Source organism: Athene cunicularia (genome assembly GCF_003259725.1).
Source record: "Athene cunicularia isolate RWA chromosome 5 unlocalized genomic scaffold, athCun1 chr5_part1, whole genome shotgun sequence".
Taxonomy (NCBI): Eukaryota; Metazoa; Chordata; class Aves; order Strigiformes; family Strigidae; genus Athene; species Athene cunicularia.
Window position 1 is genome coordinate 4,327,718 of NW_020799101.1, and position 23,066 is coordinate 4,350,783.

General features: G+C 49.8%; 1 protein-coding gene across 1 annotated transcript in view; it reads left to right on the top strand.

Annotated features, from left to right (window-relative positions):
* SAMD4A (sterile alpha motif domain containing 4A) overlaps nt 1–23,066 on the top strand; it is a 102,335-nt gene that overhangs the window by 51,624 nt on the left and 27,645 nt on the right. Inside the window, 1 exon segment of the mRNA XM_026850006.1 lies at nt 11,948–12,466. Coding sequence (XP_026705807.1) covers nt 11,948–12,466 — 519 coding nt within the window.

Below are 23,066 nucleotides of genomic sequence, written 5' to 3' on the forward strand. Positions count from 1 at the left end.
AAAAAAAAAAAAAAAAAAAAAAAAAAAAGGAAAAGGCTAAATGTGAGTTTGAGTTGGCAGTGCGAAAGGACGGGATTATGAATGTTCGGGGAGGGGGGGGAAAAAGGATGCTTTATGTCGCTGGGAGGGAAGGACCGAAGCCAAGTCAAATTGAGGGCTCTAATTTAGGAGCGGTGTTATTACAGGTCAGAGGGAGTCAGTTACTGGCTAAATTGGGAGAGCTGTCACATGCAGGAGCTGTAAATGCTGCTCACATGGCTGGGGCACACAGGCTCTTGGACAGCTCGGTTTGATTTTGTTGACAACGCTTAAAAAACCCGATAATAATAATAATAAAAAAATCTGTTTATTTTCCCTCAGAATATAGGCTCTGTAGCAGTGGCTCTCTGCCTCCGCTGCCTGCTTGTCCCGGCCCTCGCCTGCCCTTTGCACAGAGAAGTTTATAAATAGAGCAACTCCTCCATTATGTGCAGCTTCAGTCTCTTTATTTTTATACTGGAATCTATTCAATGATTAACAGTTTAAACCATGTGCTGTATATCAATACCTTACATACCCTTCATAACTTATTTTTAGTATTATTTTTCCCCCTTCTAAATCCTTTATCCATGTTAGGCAACACAGTTATGACATTCAGATAATTTTTTTATTATCTTTTTTTTTTAGCCTTTGAAGAAACTTATCTGCATTTCAATTGAGCTTTTGCTAAAAGGCTTTTTGCAATTGAAATTAAGAAGTCAGAGGAGTATTTCCTCCGTGCCTGTGGTTGTGCCTTTAGTCTCCTCGCTGAAAGCCAGGAACATTTGGGCGTTTTTATGGATTAGGCTCAAAGAAGAGATACAGAAATCGCATGTTTTATTTCTTTGGCTTCCTGTGTCCTAGGAAATTCCACTGAAAATCTGGATTTGAGGGCGTGTGGACACATATGAGCAATATAACCTCAATGTAAGTGAAAGCAGGCAGTGAACTCATTTCCCACCTGTACCCCCATGTCCCAGAAGGAGTAAAACCAGCAGTGTTTTGCTGTTGCTGAGCTCACGAGCTCAAAGAAGCAATGGGACTTCTGGAAGCAATCTGTAGCCCCCTGTTTAATTAGACCTTTAATCTTCACTGACCCATCCCATTGCCCTGGGCTGAGCTGCCTCTGTGGGCCGGCTAAGCTCAGCTAACTTTGCACAGCAGCCAACAAAAGCCACTTGACCCAGGATCTCGTCGGGATATCTTTGTCCATCAGCTCTGGCATGACTGCTTTGATATTTCTGTCTCCATATTGCATGCGCAAGGGCTGATGGACTCCCCTCTGCTCCGCTGTCCAAAAGAAACAGCATTTTGGTGTCAGTTCTGCTGCGATAGCTTTTTTTCACCCACCCTGTAAGCTCCTGCTTTCTGCTCCTCTCCTGCACCAGTCGGTCAAGGTGGAGAAACACCTCAACTGATGGTGTCCACACCGTTGATGGTACTTTTCCAGTTTTGCTTATACTATGGTGTGTCCCAGGCACTATTATCCTGTGCTTTAATAAGACCATTCTCCCCATCTGAGGCTTGAGAGCGTGATGCCCCTGACACCCAGGAGCTTGTCAAGTAAAAAGGAACCGGCACTGTGAGTCCTTGTCCGGTGTCAGGTTGGCTTCGCTCTTCAGGACACTCTTGTAGAAGGTTGGTTTGTCTACCAAGCATGTCCTCCTCCTGGCCTTCAGGTGAGAAACAAGGAGGTGGTACCTCATCCTTGCTGATGCCCCATCTGGCTCTGCATTCTTATTTCTGACGCTGAACTATTTCCCACATTTTTCTATCCAAGTGCTGAGTACTCGGACAGAACTTGTGGGATTTTCACTCTTTTTTCACACCCATTGGCACCAGCTGTCATTGGTGGAGTCATCACTCCACGAGACCACGCCGGCTGGACTGCAGATTGTGAAATCAGTGAAGCAAATTAGTCTTTCCCAAAGTGTTCTCCTCAGCCACGTGGCGTTGAGGAGCTCCAGTGCTGTCATACATGTGGTGTATGTTCCCTTGGCACCTATGGGGTTTTTGATAAGGTTTCCCAGCGTGTTGTCTTTGCTCTGAGTCAGTGAAATGCTCTCAACGTTGCAAAGCTCTGCACTAAATTAAAAGTCATGTTGCTAGGGAGTGTTGTGATAATACATGGTATTACGCTCTGTAGCAAAAGTGTGCATCAAATCTGGCCTAGAAAACAAATCCATAAAACCTCCCATCAGATGCACAGCATGAAAATTGAGTGTACTTCAGCTTGGTATTAAATATGTCATGGAAAAAGATTCCCGCTCCTTCTGCTTTGGGCTGAAAACTGTAGTGGCTGCAGCCAATTTAGAGAAGGAAAAATCCCTGCTCTTGTTGCTGTCTGCAGAAGCATGCTTAATGATCGTGCCATGCGATTCTCCAGTGCTAAAAATATATTGCTTCTGGGTTTGTACAAACAGCCTCCTAATAACTGGAGCTCTGGCAAGCTCGTGAGGTAGAGGGGGAAAACAGTGTAAAAAATGCGAAAATCTCTTCTCTTTCTACTCGCTTGCAGCACGGTAGAGGCAGGCGCTTCTGTTCTTGTGACTCTCAGCATGAATTAAGGGATGTTTTGTTGAGGGATGTCCCAGTTTGTTCTGCTTCTGACCAAAATAACGGGCATTTTGGTCCCTTTTGAATTTACAACTTGGATGGGGAGCGTTGAGCTGCCTGCCCTGCAGCTCGGTCTGCTGGCGGGGTTTCATTAGCTTGTTTGGGGTAACAGGATGAGAAGATTGAGGCTTGTCTTTGAGGCTGGCTTCAATGCCAAAATTGCCAGCTCATGCTAATGCTGTCCCTGCTGTGAGATCGAGCAGTCCCAGCTTGAGCTGCTCAACCTGGGGACATCCTTTCCAGTCATTTCCACCACACAAGGAAGGGATTGATGCTACAAATGGACACTTGATGGGGCTGCCATTGCTTTGGAGAGCTTGATGCAGAGGGGAGATGCCAGTAATAAACAGCTGAACTTGCTGCCCAAGCAGAACTGCCTTTAAAAGGGCAACGAGTTGAGTAGAGCTTGTGTCTTATTCCCCCCAGGGTTTTTTTGTTGGTTTGTTGGGGTTTTTTTTTCCCCCAGAAGCTACATGTCATACAGTTGCCCGCTCCTTAGCCTGCCTTCTCAAGAAGAGTTGCAAGAAATTGGCTGTTCTTCAAAAGTGAAGTGCATTCACGATGCAGCAGCCAGCTCCCAGGTGCTCATCCACGTCCACCTCACCTCTGCATCAGGCTGCCTTTGTTTCAGAGCACTGCCCAGCAGGGACACACCTTTTATGAAGCACAAAAAATAAGGCCAATGATGGCCAACGAGCCTTTTGCAACCCAGCTGTGCCGGCAAACTTGTCCATGCAGCCTTGGCAATGGCTGTTGAAGAACTTGCCTGTTGCACGCAGGGGGATGTTAGGGATGGTTGAAAGAAGGTTGTGTCTTTTGAACAGAATTGTTTTCAATGATTAAATCCGCACTGTTACGTTTAACAAGTCAAAGAGATATTGAGTAGTTAATTTACACAGAGCTTCTTAATCGTGGTCATTAAAAATGGAGAAGATGCTCCTCGAAGTCCTCTGTGCTCCTGTCAGTGCTGAATCCTGCAGTATGATCAGAAACACTTTGCTTTTGCTGGCTGTATGGCTGGTTTTGTTTTTCCAAGGGACGAGTAGTGCCTGCAGCAGGGACTTCCCCGGCCACCTCCTTTTGCGTGACGTGCTGTGCCTATTGCTCCATTTTTATGGCATTGCTTTCCTGCATCCACACTGGTCTGTTCACCTCCCCTCCTGCTCAGAGCTTCTCTGCAGCAACTGCTTGGGTGGAAAAGAAACATTAGGAAAGTACTTAATGTATTTTTAGCCTCTTAGAATGTGATGTAGCTGCTGGAAACACGGAGGAGAGCCAGCTCTCTGTGAACCGATAGGTTGTTGCACATCACCAGCAAATTTTCTGTCAAGCCCTGGTGCTCCTTGGCACCGTCGCGGAGCCAGGGGGCAAGGTGAGTTATGGGTGCTGATGAACAAAAGGTCCTTCTGTCCTTCAAAGAGGTCATCTGCACTAAATACATACAGGAGCTGACCAGCTAGGGAAAGGGGGAATTCAGTGATTGCCTTTTTATATCTTTTATAGACCGAAGATGCTGAGGTAGTGCTGAGCTGCACAGCCACCTTGGACCCAGAGGTTTGTAGCTTTTAGGGTGGGTGCTTTGGGAAAGCACTGAGCCCCAGTTGCCACAAATAGCAGTTCCTGAGCTCTCCTGGTGTCCAGGGCCTTGTCTGCAGACCTGGCTTTTGCCAAGGCTTGTTACAGGGCGAGAGCTTGGCCACTACTCCCCAGGTTTCTCCCCAAGCTGAGCTGTTAGACCTGCTTGGGAGGGAGCAAAAGCAAAAAAAGAAAAAAAACACATTTGAGAAGTTTTCTTGGCTTTTCTTCTGTCAGATCCTGCGTTAGCCACCAGGATTAGTGATTCTGAGGACCTGGGAAGAACCTATCCCTGGGATGCAGAGCTGGCCTTTCCTGGCTGCTGCAGCACAGAGACACGGGAGGTGCCAGGAAGCCACGGGTGCCAGATTCAGCCGGCGCTGATGCTGTTTGGCACGGCTCCTGTTGCCTTCAGACGTATAGGATTAGGTCCTCCTGCTCCGTGCCGAGGTCAGCTCTAGCGCAGGCATAAATTCAAACCCATTTGAACGTAGCAGGGGGAGGTTGATGGGGTTTACACACCACGCTGCAGCCTCCTGGCCCGCAGAGGCGCCTAGAAACATCACCGGTGTCTTCTTGCCTGTGTTAAACGTGGTTTTGCATCAGATTGGGGTGAGACGAGGAGCAGGTTCATCGGCATTTCAGTGTCAGCTCTCATCTCCATCTTGTGCAATCGGCAGGTCTGAAATAACCTTTATCGTTGAGATTTTTTTCCTTTTAATTTGCAACAGCAAAGAGGCACATGCTGAAATTCTTATTATTTGGCCTCTCATGGAGGGAGAAATCTGCCAGGTTTAACAGCAAGGGTACTGATGTGCTCTGAATGGGGTACAGAGAGGGTTTCCAGCAGGGTTCTCACTTTGTTTTCTTCAGTGTTGGTCTTTTGAGTGAGGCTGATTTAGGAGGAAAATTATGTAAATTCACCCAAACAAAGTATTGTGAATAGTTCAGTGTGTAGGTGCTAATTGCTGCAAATAATAATCTAAATCCCTTCATCTGGAAACACGCTGTAGTTTACCTTGAGTTGAGCTGCTGCAGTGGGAGCCAGGGCAGAGGTTCATGTCCACGGCAGCATTGGAGAGATTTGTGTGAAGGGTGGTGGGGAGTTGGACCATCTCACAGACCAGTAAATCCAGTTGCAGGAAGGCTGGGACTAGCAGCAACCTGCCCTTGGTCGATAACACTCGGTGCAAATTCAGACCTGGGGTTTGAAATCTCTTCGTTTTTTGCTCTTCTGCTTTAACTTCACCGCAAAGCACCCTGTGTGAGATGGGGCATGATCTCTCCACCCCACTCGTGCTTTTCACCAAGCCGAATAAGACCTGATTCACATGGGCGCTGGAAGGCATAGAGCCAGCAGAAGTGTTGCCGTGGGCTCAAGATGAATGAGCATAGAGCCATGACACGTTAGAGACAGGACATTGAGTTTCTGCTGAGCGTACCAGTAACAGGAGCAGAAGGTGATGTGAGTGCTGATGCCTGAGCACCTTCATTTGAGAAAGTGCAGGACATCAAGGAGCTCTTTAATTCCGACTGGAATTTATCTGGAAGCTGAAGCCAGACAAATTCAGGCTTAAAGCAACTAAATTAAACTGGAAGTGAAGGCAAACTGAAGTGCTTGGGAGACATTGGAAAAAAAACAGCCGGTAGATGTAGGGTTGGAGTTTGTCTCTTGGTGGCTGTTCACTGGGAGATGGATGACATTTGGGGGGCTGCGTTTGTATGCAGGGTCAGGTTTCTTGACCCTTTTTGCCCTGGTGAAGACACCCAGGTGGCTGTAATCGGTGTTAGATACCGGGGCAGACTCTGGCGATGACCTCGGTTACCGCAGATTCTGATGGTTTGGATGGGGATGGAAGTGCAGCATCTTGTATGCATGTATGGAGGACCCGGCAGGTACTGACGTGCTTCTGGGTCTTCATGCAGCAGGAGGAGCCCAGGCACTGATTTTTCTGCCTCTACTGTAAAACTGGGTGTCTCCAAGCAGCTCTGCCCATCACCCAGAGCTGGTGCTGCATCGGTAATGCAGGAAACGGTGAACAATGGGAACCTCTTCTGGGAGCTGCTGAAAAAGGCCTCCTGCAAAACCTTCCTCCAAACCCAGAAATAGCCATTGCTTGCGCCAGGGACGCTGATTTCAGGCTCACTTGAAGCAGTTGCAAGCTGCCTAAGAACAGATTGTATTTCTGTTTTGCTGTTGGCCGTCCAAGACATGAAAACCTCAGTGTTGTCCATCCCTAGGAGAGCTTGGTTGCCGTTCAGGAGCACCCAGTTCCTCCCTCCAATCCCTAATGCTGCAGCATGTCCCTTTGCAAGATCAGGGATCCCAGCCTTAATTTTTGGTACAAACTCCTGGTTTTTCTGCCCAAGTTCATCTGAGAGTGCTGATCCATTCAGCCCTTGCTGTGAAGATGCTCTGTTTGATGGGTGCTCTTCAGATGTGCACATCTAACTCTTAATCATTTCTTGCTTGAACAAATTATCTGAATGGGCTTTTGAGAACTTTTAATGGAAAATGTTGTTAAACTGAAAACAAAGGCATAATAAAACAGTAATTTAAGAGCAATTTGCTGACAACTGGAGCCCTTAAATGCACTGACTTACATTGTGGAGCAACGATACCAAGCCTACTATTTGAACGTAGTCTTTGTCACTTGGAAAATCCTTGGGCAGTTTTTAAAACACTTCCAGTCTTTAATTGTTGTCCTTGTTACTCATAATAAGCTGTTGCCTAGCTCATAAATTACACATCATTCATCTCGCCTGCTTCATTGAAACCCCAGTCTACATATTTGTCTGCTTCACTTGTGAAATGTGGTAAGTTGTATATGACAACAGGAGGATAACCCAATTTCTGCTTTCAAAATGAAAAGGTTTATCTTGGTTGAGGTTGGTTGTTTTTTTGGGGTCTTTTTAAGCACTTCAGAGGTCTCCCACATTGCCATTGTTCCTTGGAGACATCTCACGTGGTGAGGCACACGCATTCGTGTGCCTGTGCTGACAGCTCCTCCCAGCCATCCCTCCCGGCAGGGTCAGTGTTTTCGAGGTAGGAGTCAGAGATCTGTTTGCAAAAATCAAAAATAGAAGAAAAAAACAGTCAGTTAGGTTTCTAAATGCAGGCACCAGGGTGCCGCCCGAGTTGTTCTTTGCGGGCATCCGCAGGGACTGTGTGTATCCCTGCCTTTGTCCATCCAGACTGGCTTTACCTTTGGAAAACTGCAACTCTTCCCCAAGTACACCATGAAAAGCTTCAGGAGCTCCACGTGCCTTGCTGGCGGTTGAAAGAACAATCTATCTGGAGGCAGGTTCAAAGTAAAGGCAAGAAGGTCCTTCACGCAGTGCGGCGTTAGAGGTGGATCCGGCAGCACCGGACACAAAGGCAATTAACAGTTTGCAGGGATCGAGAAGTGATTAAGCACATTTGTGACAGAAAGATCTGATGAACGCTTAGTAAACAGACAAACATCACCTCTTTCTCAAGCCAGAAAGCCCCAGTTTCGGGGATAGTATTTAACCTATTGATAGCACAGCACAGGTTTCAGCCTTGGAAGCAGGACCCGGCTATATTCGGTGCTATATTTATACGTAGGCACCCTGTGCATGCATCAGCTGTGCTGTGTGGTAGCAAAATTACATCAGATAGGTAATCCTAAATTAGAAAGTAGTTTCATATCCCACCTTCATTCAGCCTCTCACCCGAGAAAGACTCTTGTAATAAAAATCAGGATTTTTCTCCTTCCCAGCAGCTCCCATCCCTTCCCAGTACAGGGGTCACAGGGCTGGGATGGGAGCTGGCTCCTTAGGGTGCTCATGATCAGTTGTTATTTTAGCTCATCTCCAAAAGGAGATGTCTCTGCAGTGACAGCAACGGGCAGGACAGGGATTTGGGGGAGTTTCAAAGCAGCAAGGTGGAGTTTCTAACTTTGGGGCTTTATGCTCAGATTTGCCTGCGGCAGATATCAGTAGTCTTGCCAGCCCTTACAGCAGCAAAAGCCTTGTGACAGAAAGCATCAGGCATCCTTGAAGCAGCACACGAGGGAACTAATGAGGCTTTAATGTGATTAGTGCCTGCGACCCCCTGCACAACCACGGGTAGCGTGCTGGGACCCCGGGATGTGGGAGCCCAAACCCAGGACCCATCCTAACCGTGGCTGACCCAGGGGGGCTTGTTGTGGCAGTGAAGGGTGAGACATCCCAGATGTCTGGGAGTGCATGGCAGCAGGTATGGAGCTGAAGGGGGGCTCCTGCATTCAGGGAGAGGGTGGAGAGGGGTTTCAGGGGGTGGCCAGCCCCTGTCCCCTTGCCCAGAGGCAGCTCCAGCTTTCCTCCCATGCTGCCCTCTCCAGATCCCTCTGTTTTCTGGCAGATAGGATTAAGCCTGACCTTCTCCCCCGTCTCGGAGAGAGCCAAACCTCTTTCAGATCTAATTATTTTCCATTTTTGTTTAATTTTGCACATCCTGGTGCTGTCTGAGAAGAAGAGCAGCTCCTGACAGGGCAAGGAAGGGCACCTGGCCCCTTGCCAGCCGTAGGCTTTCGGACTAATGCTCCAACTTTTGGGGTTGTTGTTTCAAACACCCAAATCTCTTGGAGGCCCAAGGCAAGTTTCCCAAAAAGGGGCTCTGGCACCATCCTGTGTTTCTCCAGTGGTGACCTTCACGCTCAGCCCCACACTGCAAAGAAGAGGAGCCCGGCCACCGCCACCTGCCTCCCCTATCCTCCTCCTCCTCCTCCCCTGCACCCAGTTTGCACCAGGCTCTTTTTTTTCTGCGTGTATTTTGCTACCTAGTTTCTATGTGCAAGTGATACCCACTTCTTTTAGCAATGCATTGCATGCGTTCTTTTAATGATCTTTTGATTTCTCTGTTTATCTGAGCTGCTGCAACATCACTCAGCGTCTCCCCACAGGCAGTGCTGGGCTGGGGTTTGTTGGTGCCAGCCTGAAAGTGCTGCTGAATCGCCCCAACGGCAATGATAAAATGTGGGGGTGATAAGGGGATGGGTGACATCCCTCTGCAGGAGGAAGGGAGAAAATACGATGGGTTTTCAACCCGCCAGGCAGCTGGCTGAGAGGCAGGGAGAGAGAGGGGATGGAGAAATCAGATTAAGCATGACAGAAGGTTTTGCCTGTACCAGTTACATCTGCACATGGAAAATACGAGATGCTCTGGTAGACCTTGAGTCCTGCTATGCCAGCGTATTTTTGACAACTTCACTTAGGTTGAATGTTGCTTTTCCAAATCCCATTTTTTAGCACCAGAACAACCTCACAGCATCCTTGTGGGCACAGGAGCATGCCCAGAGTACCAAAACTCGCTTCTGCTGCAAACGAAGCAGTTCCTTCTCCACCAAAACTCTAGCACACCATGTCCCTTGCACCTCTCAGCACAACAGTATGAGATGGCTCAGGCACGCCATCGCCCGGGTCGGGAAGCGGCTTGGGAGGAGAGGTGGGTCTGTGGAGAAGTAAATACCACTGCAGAAAGTTCCAGCGAGAGCCGTTGGCGTTTCCAGCAAGCCATCTAGTGGCTTCCTATTAAAATGGTTGCTTGCCTTGAAACTGGGAAGACAAAGCTGAAGGGATGAGTGCTTCTCACCACAGCAGTTGTGTTGGGGAACCGACATGCAGGGTTTGGTCCCAATTGGGAAAGGATTCTACTGTAATAGCTGTCTTCTGGGTCAGGGGGTGGTGGAAGGGTTGGGTTAGCTGCTGGGTGGCCCAAGAGCAAACCTGATGGGTGATCCTACAGATGGACATCCAGATCTTCATTTCACTGGTGTGGGTTTGGTTACCCTAGCTCAAAAACACATGAAGGATATAGGGATAATCAATAATTTAGAGCAGCTTCCTCTACAGTATGGATAGGAGACAGCAGACAGGGAGGAAGAACATAAAGTTTTGGGGTCTTTTTAATAACTTGAGAGCTCAGGGCATTTCACCTAGTGAAGTTTTGGGAAGTGGGTTTAAAGCAGACAGAAGGAAGTCCTTTTGCACCAGATGGTTCAGTTGTGGCGCCCTTAGGCACATCCTGCTAGAAGACAGAAAGTTTGAAGGCTTCATAGACAGGTTTCATAAATGCTGGAAGAGGGACTGACCCAGGGCTGGGAAGCATCAGTCGGGTGGTCTAGGTATATCCTGAGCCATCCTTGTCTGGTGTTTGTATAAACTGCTCAGAAAAGCCTCCAGTGATGGAGATTTCACATCTGTAAGCAACCTCTCTGCGCATCACTAGCCCTACCTGTGGGAGGTGGTTTCTTCATGTCCAACCTCGTTCACCTTTGCTGCAGTTCAAACCTATTACTACGATCCCCAGGAGACATGGAGAGCAGCTTGTCAACGCCAGTCTTCACCTCTCAGACAGATGACAGGCTGGCTGATGCAGTTTTTATGTGCAACATGGCATTTTGACTGATGTTCAGCCTGTGATGCTTCCCGACCTCGGGCTCTTCCCCACCTGGTACTGCACAGTGATTTGTTCCCACCAGCATGCAGATGTTTGCACCTACTTAATGCAGCTATTTTTTCCCCACTTTTCTCCAGGTCTCAACACTGCTTGACTTCTAATCCAGTTTTCTGGAGTGTTTTCATTTCTCCTAGCGTGATACCTGCACATCGAATACATTTAGCACAGCACCCGGAACACCGATGACATACTGGGTAGTGTCACGGCCGGGCCGAGTCCCCTTGCTCAGCACATCCTCCCAGTCTGACGGTGAATCACCAGTAACGACTCTCTCCGTATGGTTTTCTGATGAGTTGTGTGCCCACATTAGAGCAGTTTCGCCTGAGCGTGTTTCTCTGGTGTGCTGCTGAGGAAGCCATGTGTGGCAACACCTAATGAATATCAAGATATACGGTGCTGACTGCTTCTCCAGCTATTCACAGGCCAGTTACTCTGTTGAGGGAGGAAATTAAATTGTTCTTGACAAATCAGTGTCAGCAGTCACTTATCATCTTGTTATCTTCTAAGTGCTCACAAATAGGTTGTTTCATTATTTGTTCCATCAGTTTTCCAGGAGTTGGAGTTAAGTGACGAGTTTGTAATTCCCCGACTTTTCCTTTTGCATATTTTTAAAGCTAAATCCTATGTTTGCTTTTTTTACTGGTCTTCTAAAACCTCTCCTATCTGCCACAAGCTAACAGAGGAACAATAGCTCTGTGGCTGCTTCAGCTGAGCCCTTCTTTCAATACCTTTGGGGCAGCTTATCGCTCCAGGCTGGCGGGGGGGGCCAACACCCCAGTTTGGTTATTGCCCTCCTGCTGGGATGCTTCTTCTCTTCGCCTTCTGTAGCTCTTGCCTGTGTTAGTTCATTTGAGTCTTGACCCTTTGATTTTCCAACCAGTGCTTTTAAAAGGTTTATCCACAAAGTGCTTTTGTCTAGTGTCTTGCGGAATCTGCAACAATACAGAAAATTTGGGCCAGATTGTGACTTAGATTAACATTAGGACAACAGCAGTGGAGCTATGTGGCTGTAGAGGTGGGTGTAATTTGGCTTTTATAGGGATTTTCGGGAGCATCTGGTAACTCTGGGTGTTCAGTTCAGCATGTCTTGCTGTGACCTTGATTTTCAGAGAGTGGTGACCCCCCTGACTGGGAGATGCTCAAGCAGTGGCATCGCACACACAGGCATCCCTTTGGTGTGTCATATTTACTCTGCCAGGGTCTATTTATTTCTTTATTAGCCGTGTTTGCCGATTTCTCAATTCTCTTCTTTTTTTTTTCCTATTCCTTCAACAGGAATCATTAACCAATGGCAACAGGAATCCAAGGATAAAGTGATTTCCCTATTGTTAACCCACCTGCCTTTACTGAAGCCTGGAAATATTGAGGCAAAAGTCGAATACATGAAACTCTTGCCTAAAATCCTGGCCCACTCGATCGAACACAACCAACACATCGAGGAGAGCAGGCAGCTGCTGTCCTACGCCTTGATACACCCCGCCACCTCCTTAGAGGACAGGAGCGCCCTGGCCATGTGGCTCAACCACCTGGAGGACCGCACGTCGGGTGGCTTTGGCAACCAGAACAGAGGTCGGTCGGATTCGGTGGACTACGGGCAGACGCACTACTATCACCAAAGACAAAACTCCGACGACAAACTCAACGGATGGCAAAATTCTCGAGACTCGGGCATAAGCGTCAGCGCTTCCAGCTGGCAGGACAAAAACCTGGCGTGCGAGAATGGCCATCTGCCCCTCTACTCCTCCTCCTCCGTCCCCACAACCATCAACACCATTGGCACTAGCACAAGCACCAGTAAGTACCCATGGGAAGCTCTGGGCACGGCCACCCACGGCCGCTCTTCACAGCATGGTCCCCCCCATTCTGCTAGAAAATACTACTTTTCCATGGTTATAGAGGGGCTAGGTTCATCTAGGCCATAGAAAACTTTTTTTCTTTCTTTCCCCTACCTGCTTTTTTATTTCCTGCCTGCCTTTTTTTTTCTTTTTTTTTTTTTTCTCTCTAGTCCTGTGGGATTTTAAAGACCTGGTAGCTGGAGAGGGGGGAAAAACAGCCAAGCTGTAAGAGAAAAAAATGTGCGTTATCAAAGAGAGCCCCTTTTATTTCATGTAGTTCCATCTAGATTTGCAGTTCATGTTTCAAGAGTTCCTAAAGCAAGCGGGGAGATGATGTTTCATGTCCAAAAGTGAGCTGAGCGGCTTGAGGCAAGTCCAGAAGTGAGTTAGGGGACTTCAGCCAAGTCCAGAAGTGAGCTGGGGGTTTACCGGGAGAAAAAGAGATTGGGCCCCAAAGCACAAGCATCATTTTTGGAAGCAGGACTGCGATCTACAGTCTTCAGGGCATGTCTGAAAACATTCCCTTCTGCAACACATAGAGGAGTGAAACTGGTGGTGATGAGGGGGTTTAGATGCCCAGTCTTCAATGTTTTCCAGGAGGGCTGGGTAGCTCTTCCCCTCTGGAGACCCTGCCAGGCTGTGATGGGAGCAGTGGATGATGCAGAGTCCAGCCCAAGGCTCAGACACTCAGAGAGCCTGCAGAGCACTGTGGCTGGAGATCTATCACTGGTTTTGTGTGAAGATGCAGTGTGGCTAGAACTGTTTTTAAAAGCAGCCAGTGATGCTTGCAAGCCATCCTTGGGAGAGGAGGAGCAAAGCATCTTCTCAGTGGGGTTCAAGAGCTCCTCTGCCCACCCGTTCCCTCTGTCACCTTGGGTGACAGCCACGTTCTCGCCTACAAGGCTGGACGTCCTCCTTCGCTTCAGAGCGTTCAGGAGGTCTCTCTCCAAGAGACTTGGCATCTTCCTAGATATAAGGGATGCAGAGAGTACTTGGGGAGGAGACGCTTCTTGCGGTGAGGGCGCTGGCTTCTCTATCAGTGTGTGGAAAGCCACAATTAAATAGCTGAAAGCTTTAAAATGGTCACTTAAGGCTTCTGGGTTTTTCCCTCTCCTGTAATAAGCATTTTTTTTAGGTGGTGTTTCAAACCGACAGTGATATGCAACACGGCTCGGGGTATATTGCTGTAACACCCTGGTCCCTGCTTCTCCAGTGTCCATCCTTTCAGGCAGCGCTGCCTGCTCTGCCACATGGGGATTTAGCAGAAGGGTCTCAGCTTCTCCACCCGCTCTGAACATCATGCCCATCCTGTCCCCCGTCTTTGAAGCCCCGGCTCCTACTGCCATGGGAGTTTGTGAGGTTCAGCTTCTCTGAGAGCTGGATCCCTACGCTGCAGAGCAGAGCTGTGTCAGGGTGACCAAGCCCCTTGGGAAAGGCTTAACAGGGAGGCAGGGTGAGAAGAACCATGAATGTAGTTGCAATTGGTCTGTTAAACCTCTCCAGGGATTATTTTTTGGGAGGTTCTTCCGTGTGGTTTTTGCATGCCTCGGGGTTTGGAGGCTTCGCACGCCAGGGAGGCAGTGGGAAGAGGTGGCTTCAGAAGGGATCTGGTTCCTTGTGTCAAGAACTGGAAGCAGGGAGGTCTGATGGGTGCAACACATTCATCATTGACAGTGGTGGAGCTCTGCAAGATGCGTTAGGTCTTGAAGGATGCTTTTCCAAAACCCCTTTGTGTTTCTTTGAGCCTTCTTGCATGCAGGCTTCTCTTGTAGCAGAAGTAGTGACCCACCTCTTGCCCAGCAGGGTCCTCAGGTAGTAGCAGAAGGTGCCAAAACCCAGGCAACAGCCAAATTATGCAGCAGTGCCCGAGCTGCCGCACTGCTGAGGTTTTTCCTAAATTCTCCAGAATTAGGTGTGTGCAGCACTGAACAGGAGCATTTTTGGGTCTGTCAGCAGGGGTTGTACAGCTCTGCACTTTACCTTGGTCTTTTGCTGGAAGATCACGTCGCTGCTCCATCTCTGCCACTTGCTTTGCCACAGCATCCCATGCCCTAAGTCCAGTCCTTCCCAACATCCCACAATAGCTGCTTTTTGTGGCACCAGCTCACTCACACTGTCTTGCTCTGAGCTGCAAGGTTTATAGTGTCCATCTTCAGGGAACCTTTTCCACAAGCATCACACTGGGGTCAACACATTGAGGAGCTTTGCCGAGTCATCTAAACACATCTTCAGCCCCATCTACTCCTAAATGTTAAGCTGTTGTAACTCCTGCTAATGCATTTTGGTGGCAACACGTTCAGGCAACCTGTGGGCTGAGCTGGAGATGACCCAACCACTCTTCATGTGTTAGTTCATAAGCTTCCTTAACGCAATATTTGCTCGGACACAAGCACAGTAAGTCCACAGACAGATGCTAAAAAATAAACACGGCTGTCAGCCTTTGTCCCAGCCCCTTGAGTCAATCAATACATCTATTAATCTTTTATTCCAAAGCAAAGCCCTCGAACTGTTACTGTTTGCTAAGGTTTTAGCGTTATTATTTTTAAATTCTCCCTCTGACTTGGAGGTGTTTATCTGGGCAGGGACTTAATTCAGCAACACCCTCCAGGGCACAGCTTCCCCAACCCATCCCTGTAAAGGCACTGCCTGTTCCTGATGCCAAAATGGGGCAAAGTCTTTCCCGGAGGAGTAATGTGATGATCTTGCCTGAGGTACTTTCATCTGGTTTTGTGGCATAATTAGGTGTAACTCTATTACGGCATCAGGTTTAAATATGGGTAGGTGAAGTTCATGTAACAATTTGCTTTGTGCTCTCCTTGTCTTTGACTCAACCTAGACCCAGGCTTTGAGACTTGGTTCAGGCTTGGTTCGTCTTCAGCTCTCTCTTAACAGTGTTGGCTGGTGTTAGCCAAGGTTTGAGGAGATGTTGTTGGACTTCTCCAGCCTTTGCAGGGCAAGTCTGGAGTGTTCTGAAGATGTTGCTCTGGATTTACACCAGTGATGGTGATCCAGAAGCATCCTAAGTGATGGGTTTGGGTGTGGAGCCATCTGAGGGTCACGTGGTCCTTCCCATCCACTGCATCACCATAACTGTTTTCTCAGCCCATCCTGCAGAGCTTGAGCTGCAACTTTAAGCCAAGCTTTAGTGTGCCAGGAGTAAAGGTAGCCTTGGTGTGGGCTGGGGAGAGGGGGTGGGCAGGAGGCCAGAGCTGCTCCAGGCGTGGTGGGACAGGGTGAAGCCCTGGCTCTGCGGTTGAGTCAGGCAGCAGTTGCAAAACTGGTGGGTTGCACAATGTCTTTGCAGTGGAGACGGGGCCTGGAAGCTCTGAAAGGACAGAAACCAGCAGCTGGTTTTCAAAGCTGCAGACCAACAGCTTCTTGCGTGAGGGCTCCAGCTCCTTCCTTTCCCCTGTGTAATTGATTTCGCTTGAGCGTGATCTGATGGTGCAGGTTTTGGTTGTCAGATGGAAGTACAGCCTGTGTTTTCTGCCTACTCAGAAGGGAATATGTGCAGAGGAGATGAGGGTCTGCTCTTTAACAGGCTTGTCCAGAGCTGAGAAGGTGGGGTGCAGGTACAAGGGTCTGATTTGGATGTAAGGTCTGCAAGCAAGAAAAGAGAAAGAAAAGCACAAGGTTTGGCAGGAGTGCCAGCAACTCCAGTTTCAGTAGTAAGCCTGTTGAAGCACAGCTACAGAGTTAAGAATTTGGTTCCTGGCATCTGCTGGATGAGTGTCTTGGTCCTCTGCTCCCAGTATATAACCTGGGGATAACAGTATTACTTCTTATATCAATGTATGGTGGAATTTTCCTGTGCTCCCACCTCTGGTGTAGTGCCAGGGCACTTAAACTCCCCATGGAGAGCAAGTTCCTGGGGGCAAGTCTCTGCACAGGGGCAGAAGGTCTTGGTTTTACTGCGGGAGCAACAGTAACTTATCCCAGATATTTGAATTAAGAGTCAGGCTCTTTCTGGCAGAGCAGCAAGAACCTACTTATGCCAGTACGTGTCCAGAAGAAGAGGCAGCTCAGTGCCAAGCACAGGTAGCACTTCAACCAGGGTGAGTGTCTCCTGTTGTCACCTTGCCTGGGGGACAGGAGCTCTGCCCAGCCTCTCTGTCAGCTGTAGTGCTGCCATAAAGCAACGGCACGACAGGTTCCCTGGAGAAGGTAGGCAACACATGGTCTTACTGGAGCCTTGTGTGTCTAGGAGTCAGTCTCCTGTCTGTCCTTGCAAAAAGAGAAGGAGGTCCCTGGCCTGGCTGGTGGTGCCCCGCAGCCCTGTCCTTGGGTGAGCACCCGCCGTGTCCCTGGTGTGCACCCTGGGTCGCTTGGAGAGGCACCAAGACCTGGAGGTGCGATGTGGGTGGCACCAGGGGACAAGGTGATGGTGTGGATCACAGGTCAGTGATGGACACGTACAGTCAGAGACCTTGTTATGGAATATCCTGCAGAGCAGAAATCCCAGGCATTGGGACTGTCCGTACGGGAGAGATGTTACGGACTCTGGCATTTTGGTGTCGCTGTGCTGCCTGGATTCCCCTGTGAGTGAACAGAGAGGTCCTTGGACCAGCAAAGCTGTTTGCCAGCCTGCAGCCACCCTTCTGTTTCTTCTCCACCCAGAGAGATGCTGAGTGCTCAGGCCTGCTACACCCTCCCCATGCGAGTCTCTGCCAGAAAACTATGTTGTTTGTCTATGAGGATGGAGAGAAGGAGAGCAAGCAGTGCCACGCAGGAGAAATACTCACCTATATAACCTCCTTGTCCTGAAAAAGAAAAATCTCTTATGTTGTCCTAGAGCTGAAGAGAAGGAATAAATCAGCGTACTTCTTTCCACGCACAACAGTCCACATTCGTGGCTCTCCCCCTGCACCTGCCAGCTCTCGAGAAATGCTTTCCTCTCAGTCATGCTCAGGTGGCACCAGCAAGATGTGCTGGTGACCAAACACCCAGTATCACAGGAAAAGTAGAGATGTTGGTGACAGCAGGGCAGCCTGAAGGAGGAAGGACTGTCCCGTGGACTCATGTGAGGATCCCACCAAGGGCTGTGGCTCTGGGACAAGCCCAGTGCTGGCTTGTGAAGACCCTCCTGTCCTGGGAAGGGCTTTCTGATGTGTTGCTCATCCTCAGAAGAGACTCAGTCCCAGCTACTCCCTACAGGCAGATCTGCAGCTACTAAACCGTATGTCAGCATGTGTGTGTGTGACACGGCTTGCTGGATTTTGCCGACATTTGCCCCAGTTATGAGCTGCCTAGTTAGAGAGCAGATGAATAAGATGGTGAAGCTCTTCCCCAGGTCAGCAGGGAATTGAGGTGGAAGAAACAACAGCAAGACTTGTCATGAACAGAGTGAGGGTTTCCTGACTCTCCCTGCCCTACACTGTTGTGCAACAGCTCACTGACTACCACTGGAGATGACCCTGTTGCACTCACTATCCAAACCGAGCTTGATAATGAAATAATTGCATGTTTTAACCTGCAGGAGCACCCTGATCTGTGCTGGGTTGATGGGCAGCAAGTACAACACTCTTGTCTCTGTAGGTTTGCAACACCTGAAGAGGATTGTGTGTCCTCAGCATATGTTTGACTTATGCAGGGTAACATGTTTCTTCCCATGCAAAGCTAGCAAAACATGCCCTTTTGTTTACTCAAAGATAAAGAGAGCAAAAGTCTTAATAAGGTTACAACAGTGAAGCAAACAAATACACTGTTCTAGCCAGGGCAGGGATTAGGTTTGTACTCGGGAATTGCCTTCAGAAACTTGCTCCTCTGTTGGCTGTGCAGTGTACTGGGACTTGGCACCCTGGCCCTCATCCTGCCAGGGGACACCTTTGATGTTGTTTGCTTTTCTCTTACTGATGGACTGAGAAAAGCTCGTTGGCCTTTATTACACTTCAGCCTTTCAGCAGTGGTAGACGGGGGCATCTGTTGTCTTGCTCCTCATGCCCTACAGTGTTGCATGTAGCTGTCAGAGAACATTTCTAGGAGTCACCCACTTTGCCAGTGCCCCATTGCTACAATATCTTGCTAATTCTGTAGCTTAAAAAAAGTCATAGTACAGAAAGTGAACGTGTGAGCAGAGTTGTGTCCTCATACCCATAAAGAAAATGCACAAATACAACAGCAAACAGGACTGAGAGTGAGGACAACATAGATTCATAGAGACACTTAGATTGAAAAAGGCCTTTAAGATCATCAAGTTCAACCATAGTCTTTTATTCAGCTCTGAACAGCAGATAGAGATTTCCTGGACCCTCTATAAATTCAAAGTATCACAGAATCACATCTCAGTTGGAAAAGCCCTTGAAGCTCCTCCAGCCCAACCATGAACCTCACCCTGACGGTTCCCAACTCCACCAGATCCCTCAGCGCTGGCTCAGCCCGACTCTTCAACCCCTCCAGGGATCCCGGGGACTCCCCCCTGCCCTGGGCAGCCCATTCCAACGCCCAACAGCCCCTTCTGCACAGAAATCCTTCCTCAGAGCCAGCCTGACCCTGCCCTGGGCAGCTTGAGGCCATTCCCTCGGGGCCTGGCGCTGGGGCCTTGGCTCCAGAGACTCATCCCCCCTCTCTGCCCCCTCCTGGCAGGGAGTTGCAGAGGGCCAGGAGGTCTCCCCTCAGCCTCCTCTTCTCCAGACTGAACCCCCCCAGTTCCCCCAGCCGCTCCCCAGCAGACCTGTGCTCCAGACCCTGCCCCAGCTCCGTTGCCCTTCTCTGGCCACGCTCGAGTCATTCAATGGCCTTTTTGGGGTGAGGGGCCCAAAGCTGAACCCAACCATGAAGGTACAAGTACTTGGTCCCTGGTCTGTAAGGTCCACAGCTCTGCAGACCATCACTCAGCAAGCAAGGAGCTGAACCTGTCCTCAGCCTGGAAGCCATCAAGCATTGGAGATGGTAGTGCTGGTGGAGGACAAGAGCGATGGCTTTTTGGGGTGTCAGCAATGCTGGACGGAATCTGCTACTGCTCTTGAGTGGTCACTGCAGAGCTGTATTTTATAGCTGATGACCCTTCCTGGTGTTGAGGCCATGTCCCTCACCCTCTGGTTAGCAGCGAGGTGTCCAAAATCAAAACAGAGCAAGCTGTGCCCATTCTCCATGAGCTGGTCTGCTGGCCAAGATGTTTTGAGTTGATGGACCAGCTATGTGTGCTCATCCCACCATCAGCCCAGCTCCCACGCTGCCCAGACCTGGTCTCCAAGCAGTCAGCCAGGTGAGCCATCCCACCCTGGGAGCACTGCAGCCACCAACGTGGTCACTGGGTGCAGGGAAGGAGGCTGCTCCCCATGTGTCTGGGGGGTCTGGGCATACAGCACCAAGATACAGGCTGGGAGAATGGGTTTGTCTAAATGGAAAATACCAGGGCAGCCCCATCATACAGTCCAAGTAACAGGTGATAGGTGCAAGAGGAAATGGCCTCAAGTTGTGCCAGGCGAGGTTTAAATTGGGTATTAGGAAAGATTTCTTCCCCAAAAGGGTTACCAAGCACTGGAACAGGCTGCCCATGGAAGTGGTTGAGTCACCATCCCTGGAGGGATTTAAAAGATGTGTAGACATGACACTTAGGGACGTGGTTTAGTGGTGGACTTGGCAGTGTTTGGTTTATGGTTGGATTCGATATTTTTAAAGGTCTTTTCCAACCTGAATGATTCCACAATTCTGTGATCTCCGCAGTGCCCTTGCTTGCAGGGGCTCAAGGTGAAGATGTTTGATGACACTTTGGGCAGGAGATTGGTCTGGCTCTACCCTCTGGTCTGTCACCTTTCAGTATCCGTGTTGCTGTGTTCAGTGTTTCCTAACTCAGTGAATTGAAGTGTCTTGATGGACTCTGGTACTTGAGCAACGGTCAGAACCTGTTCTACCCTTGAGACTTCAGTTTAGCTGCCCCAGCGCTTTCTGTTCCTCCTCTGAGCCTGTTCTGACACGTTTCCTTCTCTTTGCTCCCAGACACTTTCTCCTCTCTGTGTGTTTTTTGGCCAAAAAGGGGGGTGGCTGCCAAAGGGCAACGTGGTGGTGACATCCCACCTGCGGTGCATCTCCATGAGGGTCTTAGATTGTCACTGAAGCTAATCAACCTACCTGTCATCTTCCCAAGCGTCACACTCTGCACTGGAAGGGAAAAATACAGGGGATTCACATGGCTTTGAAGGTTGTCCCCAGGCCAGTGTCTGGGAGGGTGGCTCTCCTGTTCCCATCAGCTGGGACTTGCCGTTCACAGCATCACTCGCAGGGGACGTGCAGCCACGCAACCTTTGGGGCAGAAGAAGAAGTTTCTTGGCAGCAGCGGTTGGTTTTGGGGGGGATGCAGATGACTCAGGGGGGGATGAGGTTAGCGAAGCAGAGCTGATGTTGCCCCAGGCAGCAGAGAGATGGGGACGAGGTCCTCCCCGCCTGCCTGCTCTGCTCTTGCGCGGGAGCGAGTGATGACGGGGGGCATATGTGCAGCCTACGGCAGGCAGCGCTTGGGGCCGGGCGCCGGTCCTGCCGTAGGCTGGGTGTCGAGCGGGTGCTGGGGACCTGCTTGCCAAGCAGAGGGTGTAGGCAGGGAAGCGAACGCGTTTGCCACGAGCGTGCTGCAGCGAGTGGGTTTTCACGTGGGTGGCAGGCTGGATCTTGTGGTCCTGCCTCTGCTCGGCCTGTCATCAGCCAGGATGCTCGGAGGCAGAGATGTGACTGAATGAAGGAGGGGCCCTACTGCACTCCCAAAGGGAAAGAGGGGAGGGGACCTCGAGATACATAGATGTCACAGGTTGCTCTTAGCTGCTGCTACATACAGACGCACGCAGGTGCTCCTAAACCAGCCCTCACGACACAAGAAGATGCATCTAGGCACTTAAATAATCCACATAATCCAGCCTGCCATAGCCCTAGCAAACAGCCCTGTTGTCAGGGAAGTGGTGAAGGGGGGATGGTTGGTCTGTGTTGGCTGGTGAAGAGGAGGGGGAGCACCGGGTGCCAGCAGGTGACACGTGGTTGTCCCCAAAGAGGGACACGTCACACGTGCATCCCCTGGGGCAGCTGCTTCCTCCAGGGTTTGATCCTCGCATGTGCCCACACATCTTAGAGGGCACCGCTCCCAAATTCACGTACCCCACACACGGAGCGATGACCCCGCAGCTTCCTGGCTGGAATGAGGCCACCTAATTTGGGAACCTCTATTCCAGCAGCACCCGGGGACACTCCCACCCTCTCGGCTCGTGAAATCCCGGCGCAATCACGAACCGTGAGCGCTCAGGGGCAGGGACTGCGTGCCCTGGTTTTGCACAGCCATTAGTGCGTTGCTTGTCCATTGGCAGTGGGGGGTAGGACACCAGCCTTGACCTGCAAGTTGGGGTGGGGGGAACTTGAAGCTTGTGGCTCCTCCGCTGCCTCCACTTCCCTTACAGCAGCCCGGGTGTCTCGGGGAGGGGCGTTAAGAAGGAGCAGTGATGGTTTTGTGCATTATCCTACAGTCCTTGGGATTCCTGTCGCCAATTAATCATCCTTCTGACCTGGAAGCGGTGCAGAAGCCACCAGCGCAGCTGATTGATGCTCTCCGGGCTGTGCAGCAAAGTCAGACATCCCCAGTAATTCTCTCAGACCCCTCAGCAGTCTCCCGTGTCAGTTGACCAGGATGTTTTGTTGATGGAGGGACCCTCCTAGATATGGGTGTATTTTGCCAGCCACCCTGGTGCCTGTCAGATACTGGCACAGACGACAGTAAACTGTGGTTACTCACTGCACAGGAGCTTGTTGCTCTCTCAAGGGAAGTTTTGCTTTTCCCATTGCCCCGTGGGCACCCGTGGGTCCCCGTCTGCAGTTGGATCACTGCCAGAGCCACCATCGGCGTGGGGCCAGCAGCTCCGTCTGGGAGCCAGGAACCCAGGGATGCTCCTCAGCACCTCTGCTATTATGTCCATAAAGTGCTTGATGAATAATGTCTCCAGCTGCCTCCAGCTAGGGATTGCTCTCATCAGCTCACCCCTGAGCTGCTAGTTGCCAGCAGGTATTTTGGGGTGCCCAGCAGGCAGCTGCAGAAGGAGAGGAAGGGTCCATGCTGTCAGAGGCATGCAGCCGCCCCAAAACCCCTTTTTGCTTCTCCACAGCAGCCTCCTGACACCACCTTTCCACAGCTTTCCCTCGCAACATCATGAAAATCAGATTTGTGATGTTTTCCTGAGCATCTTCGGGGGGTGAGAAACCCCTGGAGACAGTTGCCTTTCCATCGCTCATGCTTTGAAACTGTGCAACTCCAGGCTTTGGCAAGTAAAGAAATGGAGACAGATGAGCTCTTCTTCCCTCCCTCCATCAAACAGCAGCTGCAGAGAAATGGCAGGAGGGCACCAAGGAGGGACGGGAGTGCTGGGGTTTAGATTCATCCAAAGCGACTCCAGTCTCCTTCCCGACTGCACGGGGACTTGCTGTCTTCTGACTCAGTAACATGCTGCTGTTTAATTAACTTTTGACTTCTGGTTTAAAGGAGCAGTGCACAAAATAGTTATTTACTTCATTTGGAAATTCTTTTAATCGTTACCATAATTATAGCTTCTTCCTCTTTTCTTTTTTTTTTTTTTTTTTTTTTTTTTTTT